This window comes from Paramormyrops kingsleyae, chromosome 4 (genome assembly GCF_048594095.1).
Source record: "Paramormyrops kingsleyae isolate MSU_618 chromosome 4, PKINGS_0.4, whole genome shotgun sequence".
NCBI classification, from domain to species: Eukaryota; Metazoa; Chordata; class Actinopteri; order Osteoglossiformes; family Mormyridae; genus Paramormyrops; species Paramormyrops kingsleyae.
In genome coordinates, this window is record NC_132800.1 from 48,424,879 (window position 1) to 48,437,883 (window position 13,005).

Consider the following 13,005-nt stretch of genomic DNA (forward strand, 5'->3'; position numbering starts at 1 on the left):
ATTCACTAATTACCAATATCGCTTAGTATCCTGGGTTAGAAGGCTCGTCCAGCGAGCTGCATCACCAGGTAATGTAAACGATTGGTAGCAAAGCTCCTCTCACGGCCGATGAGAGAGTCTCGCAATATTTCAGACGAGTTTGAGGTTTCAGAGCATGTAGCAAGATCACACAGAGGCAGGGACTATTGTGAGCACTCAACGAACGGAGGCTGAAGTTGTGTAAAAGACATGCATTTATTCCTAACACACTACAACTAACATAAGACAGACAATACACTTAACACAAACACGAAATAATGGAATAGAAACAAAGAATGTAATTATGGCAATGCAATGACCGGATTTAAATGAACAACCTTAAAAGGGAAATACTGTTCTGCAAAGCAAGCCCCGTTTGTAGAAACACGACCCTAGAGTCATATAGCAGGTTAACAGCACAGCTTAGGTTGTTAAAAATGAAAGGAAGTTGGTTTACTTGGTTGCAGAGTGGCAGGGGGGGGGGGTCTTGGCAGTTGGTTGCAGAGCTGATGAGCTGATGGGATGATGGCACTCAGGAAGGCGCGGTGTTTGGAGCAGTGGAGTGGAGCGCTTTTGATTCTCTCTCCTGGTGAAGCTTTGTCTTGGTTGCAGTTCTCGGTCCAGCTGGGCTTCTTGTGGGCTTCTCTTCTCCTGGGCTGATGTTCTCTGCCTCTCTTCGGGCTGACGGGCTTTTCTCTGCTGCTGATGGTCGTTCTGCGCTTGATGATCTGTTTGCCCCCCTTTGTTCTGAGGTGCCAGGTTTTTATGGTCTAAAGTTCATGAATAGGGATGACCAGGAATTCGACTCCTGGACCAATGGCTGACCATCCATTTGGCGAGCTTTCGGAGGGGGTCTGTATCAGTCCTTCTGGGATTTATGACCAGGCTGATTCCCCTTTACTGATGATTTTCATTAAGCTGGTGTAACTTTTGATACATCCACTTTCATGGTAACCACTGACCAGATTTGGAACCAGGAGTGATTGTCCATCAGTTTGACACCAAACATGCTATACCAGCGTCACAGGTTCATACCTCATACCATCTGTATTAATTGATTAACAATTACTTATATTATGTATGTGACTGACTCACATCAGTATATGATTCAGAGGTTTTGGGTTGCACCTCAACAGATGTTACACTTTGTGCAGACATTACATCACATATTCACATTAACCGCGGCATATCCTATCCTTAGATAGGCGTGGCCGTTAGTTTGTGGTAATAATAATATAAGTTGCACATCTGGACACAACATATCTTGGTCGGTGTGGCTTATCCCAATTGATCTTCTCCCGAATGGATAATGTACACCTTAATTCAGTTCTTTTAATATAGCATGGTAGAACACCAGAAAGCTTGCTAACAAACCAAGATCAGATAAGGACCACAAAGGAATGAGAAGGGGGGGGGGGGGGGGGGGGTTGTTAAACAAAGAAAGAAGAATCCCTGAAAGTTAGGACACACTGGTTAAACACTAATTTTCCAGATTCTTCTGGTATACCATGAGAACATATACACTCACCTAAAGGATTATTAGGAACACCTGTTCAATTTCTCATTAATGCAATTATCTAATCAACCAATCACATGGCAGTTGCTTCAATGCATTTAGGGGTGTGGTCCTGGTCAAGACAATCTACTGATCTCCAAACTGAATGTCAGAATGGGAAAGAAAGGTGATTTAAGCAATTTTGAGCGTGGCATGGTTGTTGGTGCCAGACGGGCCGGTCTGAGTATTTCACAATCTGCTCAGTTACTGGGATTTTCACGCACAACCATTTCTAGGGTTTACAAAGAATGGTGTGCAAAGGGAAAACATCCAGTATGCGGCAGTCCTGTGGGCGAAAATGCCTTGTTGATGCTAGAGGTCAGAGGAGAATGGGCTGACTGATTCAAGCTGATAGAAGAGCAACTTTGACAGAAATAACCACTCGTTTCAATCGAGGTATGCAGCAAAGCATTTGTGAAGCCACAACACGCACAACCTTAAGGTGGATGGGCTACAACACCAGAAGACCCCACCGGGTACCACTCATCTCCACTACAAAAAGGAAAAAGAGGCTACAATTTGCACAAGCTCACCAAAATTGAGCAGTTGAAGACTGGAAAAATGTTGCCTGGTCTGATGAGTCTCGATTTCTGTTGAGACATTCAAATGGTAGAGTCAGAATTTGGCGTAAACAGAATGAGAACATGGATCCATCATGCCTTGTTACCACTGTGCAGGCTGGTGGTGGTGGTGTAATGGTGTGGGGGATATTTTCTTGGCACACTATAGGCCCCTTAGTGCCAATTGGGCATCGTTTAAATGCCACGGCCTACCTGAGCATTGTTTCTGACCATGTCCATCCCTTTATGACCACCATGTACCCATCCTCTGATGGCTACTTCCAGCAGGATAATGCACCATGTCATAAAGCTCGAATCATTTCAAATTGGTTTCTAGAACATGACAATGAGTTCACTGTACTAAAATGGCCCCCACAGTCACCAGATCTCAACCAAATAGAGCATCTTTGGGATGTGGTGGAACGGGAGCTTCGTGCGCTGGATGTGCATCCCACAAATCTCCATCAACTGCAAGATGCTATCCTATCAATATGGGCCAACATTTCTAAAGAATGCTTTCAGCACCTTGTTGAATCAATGCCACATAGAATTAAGGCAGTTCTGAAGGCGAAAGGGGGTCAAACACTGTATTAGTATGGTGTTCCTAATAATCCTTTAGGTGAGTGTATACAATGGTAGCTATACCTATTTATTTATTCAAATTTATAAGTGTTCAAGTGCAAAGGGGTAAATTAGGTGATACTCCGTGAACATGGTTATAAGGGTGGCACACAAAACACTAAGATTGTCTAAGGACACATACAAACATAACCCATCTGTATATTGAGGCTAGTAGTTGTGAGTAAATCAATTTACAGGGTATACAAAAGCCAAACTTAAATGAAACTTTCTTTAGGGTGTTGGTCTGTTGGGCGAGTGGGGAGGGGGTTGTGTACCAAGTAGAGCTAAGTAGGTCCCTAAATCTTTGGGCAATAAAAGTTGGAGTGCTGGTCTCTCTTGTTATCTGTGTGTGTGCGTGTGTGTGTGTTTAAGTGTGTTTATGTGTGTGGGGTCACTAAACCCCCTTTGGTGCCTAGGCTAATTTTTACCTCTCGTACCAGGCTAGGCCTTGTCTCAGGCCATCTGGAATTTAAGCTCTGTGATATGTGCATGTGTGATCCTACATTAGCAAAGAGTAGACCTTGGCGTTTAAGTCTATGTGGTTGTCCTGAATGGCTTCTTCCATGAACAGGTCCCAGTTTGTGTTTTTAAAGCACTCCTGTAGTTCAGCTATGGCTCCCTCAGGCCAGACTCTGACCATCTGTAAAATGCGCTTGGTCCTAGCAATGAGGGGTTTGTATGCTGGAGTTAGGAACACACTGATGTGGCCCGACCAGCTGAGGTGGGGGGAGGGCGATGCTTTGTAGGTGTTTGCTACATTGCAGTAGATATAGTTCAATGCTATTTCCTCTGGTTGCAAAATCAATAAACTGGTAAAATTTGGGGAGTAGGTTGGTGTAATTAAAGTCTCTCACTATAATAAACACACCATGTGGGTGAGAATTTTGCAGTCCGATAATGTCAGTGGAGGTGCACCATGCATTGTTTACATATATACACACTCCACCACTTCTGTCCTTACTGGATGCAGCAGTCTGGTCAGATCGGTATATAGTGCAGTCTGCTAGCTAGACAGCCATGTCGGCGGTGTTAGCATTCTGCCAGATTGCCACAAACAACACAGCTTTTCATCTTGTTGGCAAAGATCCTCAGTCTCAGCTTGTCTATCTTGTTGACTAGTGACGGGGTGTTCGTGACAAACAGGCTCTGCAGCAGTAGCATGTCTGGGGAGGTCTTTAGCCTAGCATGGATGTCGGCCCACTTGCCCCGCTTCTGCCTGCGCTCTCTTCTTCGCCTGTGCTGCCTCCTCTTTGGGCTGGAAATAGAAGCAGGCAGCTCTTCCAGAATGTTTGGAGGTGTTGGTGGAATAAAACATATTATTCTGATATCCCACAGTTCTTGCAGACCGTATGTCATGTTTGCCAGTGCTGACTGAATAAAGTGGCTAAAAGTACAGAAGATTAAAATTAAGTCAAGAAAAAATGCAAAAGATCGACTTCTCTGCAGAGAGCTCCGATCCGCTGTATCCATCCGTGCTGCCATTTTACTAATCTCTGCAAGGCTTAAGTAGGGTTCAGAAGATGTATTTTAAAAGTATTTAGCTTAAATTTCATAAAACGTCTGTGTTTTCGAATACTGTTTCATAAACAAATCGTGAGCTGAATACAGAATATGCATTTTTGTATTCTGAATGTGTAACACAGGTCCTTATATTCCAGTACAACCCAACCCTGGTGTCAGGTGACTGGGAATCTGTGAATTATACCTTTATACAGGGAGCCAAGGAAAAGACAGTGATGCAAATGCAGAAAACCTTTGATTTATGAAACACAGACAGTCATAATATTACATAATATTACATTTTTTGGATACATACTTTGTGGATAATTATGCACCTCAGACTAATGTAATATTTCTGTTTTCAGAATATTCAATTCTGATTTCCATAGCCAGTTTGGGAATGTGTGCCTGTATAAATATCAAGGATTATTTATTTTATTATGAAGAAAAGCGCTTGGAGGGATTTTTCTGTAAGTATGAAACTCAGTCCTGTTTTTCACTGATGATTTACACGAGTCACCCTCTATATTGAGTCATTAGAGTACAATTATAATCCATGTAGTTCTCAAAATTCAATTCTGCTTATATGTAGTGTAAAATTGTGATGAACTGGGCATGGCGATGGAAACCATTGGTGCCAGTTTGATGATTTTTTTACAAAGGTCGCATCATGCTTTGTAGACCTTAGTCATCTTTTTCAACCAGCCACATTAATAACTAATTAATATTGTATTATTTAATCAAATCATACATAACTTTTTCCTGTCACTGTTAGATATTTTTTATTTCTTTTTTTGTATGATGTTAGACTGTTTACTTACTATTTGTAATGAAAATAAATATATTGCAATTCTAAATGCTTTTGAAACATGTTGTGTTAATGAATTAATTCACTATTAAATATCTCAGAAACTAGAGCCAATGTGGTAAAAACCGAAGTCATATTCTTAATCAGCACTATAAACTTAATATAAACCCGTTCAGACATCGTTGGCTCCAAAATCACTGTATACCAGTGTAATGAATAAGATATAAAATATATTCTTTTTCCTTCAGTTAATCTATGCAAAGATCACTGGTATCTCTGTGAAATCATGACTGCACTGACCAAACACAGACAAACTGCTTTGGTAAAGAGGAACAGTGGTCACAAGTCAAAGCTGACAGACACAGAGGTTAGCTGGTAAACATCACAAAAGTACAGCCTGAAAAATGACCACACATCTGAAGTCTCAAAACTTCACAAAGCTGGGATTTATGGCAGGGCTGCCATTCAGAAAGCACTTCTATCCAAGGCCAATGAACAAAGACATATAACCTGTGAGCAGTGTCTGTCATTATGCACAGTGGTCTAATATTATATTATGTTATACAGTATTTAGTGCTGTCAATTGATATTTTTTTTTAATCAGATTAATCACAGGGTTGCTGTGGATTAATTTCGATTAACCACGATTAAATATCATTCATTTTTAATCTATATTAATCTCATTTCATTTTGCATGAGCAAACAGACTCAAGAAAAAAAGCAATATATATATGCACTTAACATATTTATTGAACATCTTGAACACGAGTCGGATGCATTCCATCTGCCATAGAAGTGCAATACCATGGACCCATAACAAAAAGCAAGATTTTTTGCTTAGCTGGACAACTTGTCGGATTTAAGGTACCTCAGTTTAAATGGTCTTTATCTTCGCTCACTTACAGTTAGCCCAAACTACCATAAATCCGACAAATAATCAGACTAATCATGAAATCCAATTCTAGCCCGGTTAATTGCCATTGTTAGCATTATCAGTTGATAACACATTACACGTGGTGCTTTACGTATAAAACTCCATAGCAACACGTCCACAGATAAGTTGGACGGTATAGTATGTGCGACCGATTTAATGAGCCACAAATGAGATGTAGTCCTTAAACAGTATAAAACTACAACTTTCCCTTCTGTTGATAAAGGGTGCAGCCATCTTGGATCCTGAACTCGGGATCCTCTGTGCTGCTCCAAGATATTTCTCGGATCCCCAAAAAACGGGAGCACGCATGTTGTCACTTCCGGCTTCAAAACTCGGAATCCGACTCGGAATACGAGTTCCCAGGGCAAATGGAACGCACCAAAACTACCTGAAATGGGTTGACAGAGACATTTCAGGGATTTTGAGTCACTCTGCGCTGCAGATGGGTTAATTGAGTTAAAAATTTTAATCAGATTAATCATGATGATGGATTAATTCGCATTAACCCGTTAATTTTGACAGCCCTACTTATATTATATTATATTATATTATATTATATTATATTATATACAGTAAAACTGGTCTAAGTCGCCGTCTTGTAACTCGTCAATGTGCCTAAGTCGACGGTCAAGCAAAAGTCCCGATTTTTCCTAATGATGTTTCCTTTAAAATTCCTTGTGTAACTCGCCGCTTGTAAGTCGTCAAATTCCCTTAGTCGTCACCTAAATCCCGAAGAACACAAATGAATGGATTTTCCTACCTGTAAGTCGACACCCCAATCGCTGCATTCCCGCCGCCTGCTTCTCACCGCCTGCTTGTCACCATGGCGATGTAGAAACGGGGAATCCCCACCTATAGCACTAGTCGCTCCCTGGTCTTAAGTCTCGCGTGTATAGTGCGGTGTAGTAGAGGTATGGTGTTATATTTACCAGTCGGCAAAACGGCGAGATAGACATAAGTCGCCAAAGTGTCGACTTAGGTGTATCTCGTCAATTCTCTAAGTCGTCACTTTTAAGCTGGTCCCGCGAGTGTCGACTTAGACTGGTTTTACTGTATATCATTATAAATGATTACTTGATGAATTGTCTGATTAATCGGCAGATTACTCAATTATAGATACAACCGATAGTGATAACCCTACCTGAAAACCTGAAATGAATATACTTATGTTTCTCATATTTTGTCCACCCCCTGTAAGTGCCCACCCCTCAAACATATAACAGCCAAAAGCAGAGTGGCAATGTTTAATGGGGCCTGTTTAATTTGTGTTTTTTTAATCTGTTTTTCATGTTTTATTGCTTTTCAGATATTGCTCAGAAAATCCTTTTGGGGATTTTCTTCATGCTTTATTTAATATTAAATTTCCTGTATCTAAGTGTGATTCTAGAAAATGACAAAGGTAAGGAAAGCTCTTAACAAGTAAAATATTTATAAACCTGTAAAATGTTTGTAAAATTTTTAAAAACTTGATTTTTTTGGGATGCAGTAAATAATAATGCAATGTAACAATTTCTAGTATCAAGTCATTATTTAATTACACCTTACTAATAAAGGCATATACTTTGATATAATCAATATGAAATAGACAGTAATACATTCTGTACAGTATAAGCTGTAAAATGGACACATGCAGTGATGGAGTGATTTTGTTATTTAATTTGTTCTACGTGTCTTAGAGATGTATTTACTGATTTTAGAGGAACAGAAAGCTGTTTATTTTATGAATAACCTTTTTTGTAATAAAAACTAAAATGAACTGCAACTCATTCTGACCACAGGACGACCTGTAAAGATCTGTGAGTTTGTGTTCATCTACATTCTGACTGTCACATTGCTCTTTCTGTTCTGGCATCGGGAACATTTACTTGGTAAATATTTGTTTTACTTTAAAATGATTTTGTACAACCATTTTATTGAAAAGTTATTTCAATATTTTGTTTCATAATTACTTTTTTATATTTTAAATAAAATATTACTATTTTTAATTTTTTTATTAATTAATGAAATAACCCTAAGACAGACTGATGGCTATTTGAATATGTGATAAAGCATTCCGATCCCAATCCCTTCAATTTTTTCTTAAGTATAATACTTAATAGTTTCTGACCCCCAAACAAATTTAGGATGATACTAAGGACAACCTGAATAAGTTTTTAAATGATTTGATTCTTTGAAGGAAAAAATTCACCAACACACATGCGACAAAGTAATTAGTCACTCAATGAACCAGCGAAACAAATCTAAATGATAATAGGTTAAATTAAACTAGACACACCCAAGCTTGATTGCTGCCAACCCTGATGAACCTACACGTCACTTAAATAGAACCATTGCAGCAATGTGGAGCTGGATAAGGGGTCTCAAGATGCAGCAGGCTATGTCTCAATCAGAAGAACTTCCTGAAGACCTGAGAAAGAAAATCGCTGAAATATATCAGTCAGGAAAGGGGTACAAACACTCTGTAAAACCCTTGGAGTGCAGTGAGTCACCAGGAAAGCCGTCATCTCCAAATATAGAAAAAAACTTTGAACTGTGCGCAAATCTGCCCGGGAGTGGCCAGCCTAGCAGAATTACTCCAGGACTCCATAGCAAACTCATCAGGGAAGCTACAGCAGACCTCAGACAAAGATTTAGGGAACTGTAGGCTTCTTTCAGATCAATTAAAGTCTGATTCCATGATTAGAAAGACACTGGGGAATAATGGTATCTATGGGAGAGATGCAAGGAGAAACCACAGCTAAATAAGAGGAACATGGAGGCTCCTCTAATATTTGCCAAAAAGCACCTCGATCACCCCCAACACTTTTGGGAGGAAATTCTGTGGCCTGATGAGTCAGAAGTGGAGCTATTTGGAAGACATGGGTCCTGCTACATCTGGCATAAAGCTAACACATCTTCCACACAAAGAACATCATGGCCACAGTCAGACATGGTGGAGGCAGTGTGATGCTGTGGGGATGCTTTGCTGCTGCACGGCTTGGGCGACTTGCTGCAATTGAGGGATGCAGCAGTGCAGTATTGCAGAGTGTGCTTAGCAGGGCAATATTGTGGCTGTCTGCCAGAAAGTACTGAAGGAGAATGTCTGGTCATCAGTCTGTGATCTGAAGGTCATGTGCAATTGGGTTATGCAGCAGGACAAATCTGAAGCACAAGACAAGTCCACCTCTGAATGGCTGAAAGACAGAACAAAATTAAGGTTTTGGAGAGGCCTAGTCAAAGTCATTACTTGAACCTCATTGAGATATTTGGGGGGATTGTGGTCTTAAATGCATTGTTTATATTTGAAAACTGTCTAATATCGCTCAATTAAAACAATTCTGCAGAGAAGATTGGGCCAAAATTTCTCCACAGCATAGCAAAAGGGGGGAAAATTACAGTACATTGTCACATGGGTGGTATGGGTGTTGGGAATATTTACTTGTCTGTTTAATGTTTTCCCACTTCATTCAGTGAATCAAATGATCATTTAAAAACTGTGCTGTGTACTTACGATGCTTTTTGTATTATACTAGATTTGTTTGGTTATCAGACACATTTAAGTGTTATGCATAAGAAAAAATAGAGGGAAATACTTTGTCACAGCGCTGTATGTAGCTGTATGTCTAATGCTTTTCTATCTACTTTTCAGCCAAACCCCGTAAATATATATATTTCTCAGGGGCTTTTGGTCTCCCTCTCCTGAATTCTGTTGCCCTGGCTGTAGCATTAAAACTCAAAGCAGGTAAATACACTATAAATTTGAGATGTTTCTTCTGCAATTTTACTTTGTACTATGTAAACATAACAATGCGACTAAATTGTGCAGACTCTTTAGGAAATATATAGATTCTTGTGATTAAATATCTGTCACTTACTGTTCATTTACTGACCTCAGCTCTCAATGATTTTTGTGATGATGTCATTTCAGACACAGGAAAACAGCCAGTGGATCTACGGCTGATTGTCCTGATTTCTGGGTCTGTCTTCCTATTTAGCTGGTTTGTTATAGAGATGTCTGCATACTGTAAGTATACCAAAGATGTGATGCATAACTTATCATAAAGTTGAATATATGTACTGGAACTTTTCAGCATTCTGGCAGCTTTCCAGTCTTTGTTTACATCTTCACATGCTCAGAACTAAACCTGGACGAATATTACATTTTTAACCACATGGTTATTTATTCACTATAGCTGTGACTCAGGATGTAACCTTCCATAACACTACTGCTTTAATTCTTTTGAGCTTTTCTTTTTTGTTCTTCCTTTATGATGCTGTTACAGTGGTGTAAAACTGTAATGGCCTCCTGGCCAGTAGGGGGCACTGAGGCTGTAATAGGGAGCTCTGATTATCACAAAGGAATGGAGATGATATACATATGCATCTCAATAAATTAGAATATCATTGAAAAGTTCATTTATTTCAGTAATTCAATTCAAAAAGTGAACCCCATATATTATATAGATTTATTACACAGAGTGATATATTTTAAGTGGTTTTTTTTTCATTTTGATAATTATGGCTTACAACTAATGAAAACTCAAAATTCAGTATCTCAGAAAATTGTAATATTACATAACACCAATACAAAAATTATTTTTTAATGCAGAAATGTTGGCCTACTGAAAAGTATGTCCATGTACACACTCAGTACTTGGTTGGAGCTCCTTTTGCATGAATTACTGCTTCAATACGGCGTGGCATGGAGGTGATCAGTCTGTGGCACTTCTGAGTTGTTATGGAAGCCCAGGATGCTTTGGTAGACCAAACCAGGTCCAGGTATTTGTACTTTTGGCAGTGCGGGCAGGTGCCAAGTCCTGCTGGAAAATGAAATCAGCATCTCCATAAAGCTTGTCAACAGAGGGAAGTAGCAAGTGCTCTAAAATTTCCAGGTAGACGGCTGCTCTGACTTTGGACTTGATAAAACACAGTGGACCAACACCAGCAGATGACATGGCTCCCCAAATAACCACTGACTTTGGAAACTTCACATTTGACCTTAAGCAACTTGGAATCTATGCCTGTCCAATCTTGGGACCTTGATGCAAAATTTACTTTCATCTGAAAAGAGGACTTTGGACCCCTGAGAAACAGTCCAGTCCGTTCTCTCCTTAGCCCAGGTAAGACGTTTCTGACGTTGTCTCAGGTTCTGGAGTAGCTTCAGACAAGGAATGAAACAGTTGTAGCCCATGTCCTGGATACATCTGTGTGTGGTGGCTGTTGAAATACTTACTCTAGCCGCAGTCCACTCCTTGTGCTTCACAACCATGTCAAGGTTGCGGTTATCCTTCTTGCTTGTGCATCTTTTTCTGCCACATTTTTTTCCTTCCACTCAATTTTTGTGGTTTATTGTGCAGGATGTCAATGACTGTCTTCTGGACAGCTGTCAAGTTAGCAGTCTTCCCTATGATTGTGTAGCCTACTGAAGCAGACTGAGAGACCATTTAAAGGCTCAGGAAACCTTTGCAGGTGTTTTGAGTTAATTAGCTGATTGGAGTGTGGCACCACAAGTCTACAATATTGAACTTTGTCACAATATTGATGCTGATTTGTAGCTGAGATACTGAATTTTGGGTTTTCATTAGCTGTAAGCCATAATAATCAAAATGTGTGTAATAAATTTATATAATACAGTGGTACCTCGGTTCTCAAACTCACTAGAACTCGAATTTCCTGAAAGTCGAACAAACCAGTTTGACCTAGAACTCGATCGGAATATCAGAAGTCGAACCGTGAACGCTGACCAATTATACAGTAAATTGTCCGCGCCAGGAAATTAGTCACACGGCACGTCTCTGAGCGGAAACAAAAGGTAACGCTTCAGTGTCAGCCTCGCAATTGCTGTAGTAGCAGCACTTGTTGGTGATAATGCTATTTTATTGAAAATACTGTATCAGGTAATACACTGTACTTTATATAATTTTGTTAGCCATTGCTCACCAAAAAGTTCCATAATAGTTGTACAAATGTTACAAGCTAAAAGTTTGCTATTCACGAACAAATTAACGAATATAGAGTAATAATAAAAATAAACAATGGACTGGATTCAAACTTTTTATGTCATGTACAGACTACAATGCAATTCTTACTTGAATGCCTTCTTCACAAATAAAGCAGCGCAACATTACAGTAACTAACAATAAATAAAAAACTAACTTACGTGTACTATTAGAGCATTTATGTCATTTATTTAAACTTTATTTTACCAGGGAAATTAACTGAAAAGCAGTTCTCACTGCTTTACGTGATATTCGGGAGAAATAGCAGATTACGCATCGGAAGTGCCTGGGATACAAACGTCATGCGTGTAATTAAACTCTTCAGCCAATAAGTTCAAAGGTGTGTTGTCACGGAGGCGGTTCCAGTTTGTGCCGCCGGGTGAGAGGTCGCAATGCATCTAACCGTAATGCATTGCATCAGGATCAGAATACGTTGCTTTAAGCCAGTGCTGTAACCAAGTCGAACGCACCCAATGATTGGACTGGGGAAACAAACTGAAACAACTTAATACAGAGGAATAATGATAACAACCAGAAACAGCTAATCACATGGGGATCCCACAGGAGGTTAACGAGGGGGCGTGGCATACGGAAGGAGCGGACAATCGGGGCAGGACAGGGGTAATGTTGGGATAAGATCTTTATCAGTTTGGAAGCCATTAAGAAAAAAATGCTCTGCTTGTTTTATCCTGTTCATTTTGTGTTTAAATGCTAAACAAAAAAAAACACATATTTAAGTGTAATTTTGGGGGGCCGGGAACCAATTAATTGGTTTTCCATTATTTCTTATGGGAAAAATTCGATCAGAACTCAAACTTTTTAGGATTCGATCTGGAGTCCGGAACGGATTAAGTTCGAGAACCGAGGTACCACTGTATATGGGTTTCAGTTTTTGAAAATAAATGAACTTTTTGATGATATTTTAATTTATTGTGATGCACCTGTAAACACATCCTCACTAATGTAGCATGTATGTCTATGTAATACAGAAAACTGTCACTGTCAGTAATCATTATTATATAATGACTATA

The 13,005-nt window shown here is 39.5% G+C and overlaps 1 protein-coding gene across 6 annotated transcripts in view; it reads left to right on the forward strand.

The window, feature by feature from the left end:
• The window catches only part of LOC111833396 (uncharacterized), a 114,177-nt gene that overhangs the window by 74,810 nt on the left and 26,362 nt on the right, over positions 1 to 13,005 (forward strand). For 5 of the 6 annotated variants that reach the window (XM_072711527.1, XM_072711529.1, XM_072711530.1 and 2 more), the window contains 5 exons: positions 4,620 to 4,724; positions 7,303 to 7,395; positions 7,775 to 7,864; positions 9,625 to 9,717; positions 9,904 to 9,999. In XM_072711527.1, coding sequence (XP_072567628.1) covers positions 4,620 to 4,724; positions 7,303 to 7,395; positions 7,775 to 7,864; positions 9,625 to 9,717; positions 9,904 to 9,999 — 477 coding nt within the window. The remainder of the gene's footprint in view (positions 1 to 4,619; positions 4,725 to 7,302; positions 7,396 to 7,774; positions 7,865 to 9,624; positions 9,718 to 9,903; positions 10,000 to 13,005) is intronic. The other variant, XM_072711528.1, reaches the window with a different exon arrangement.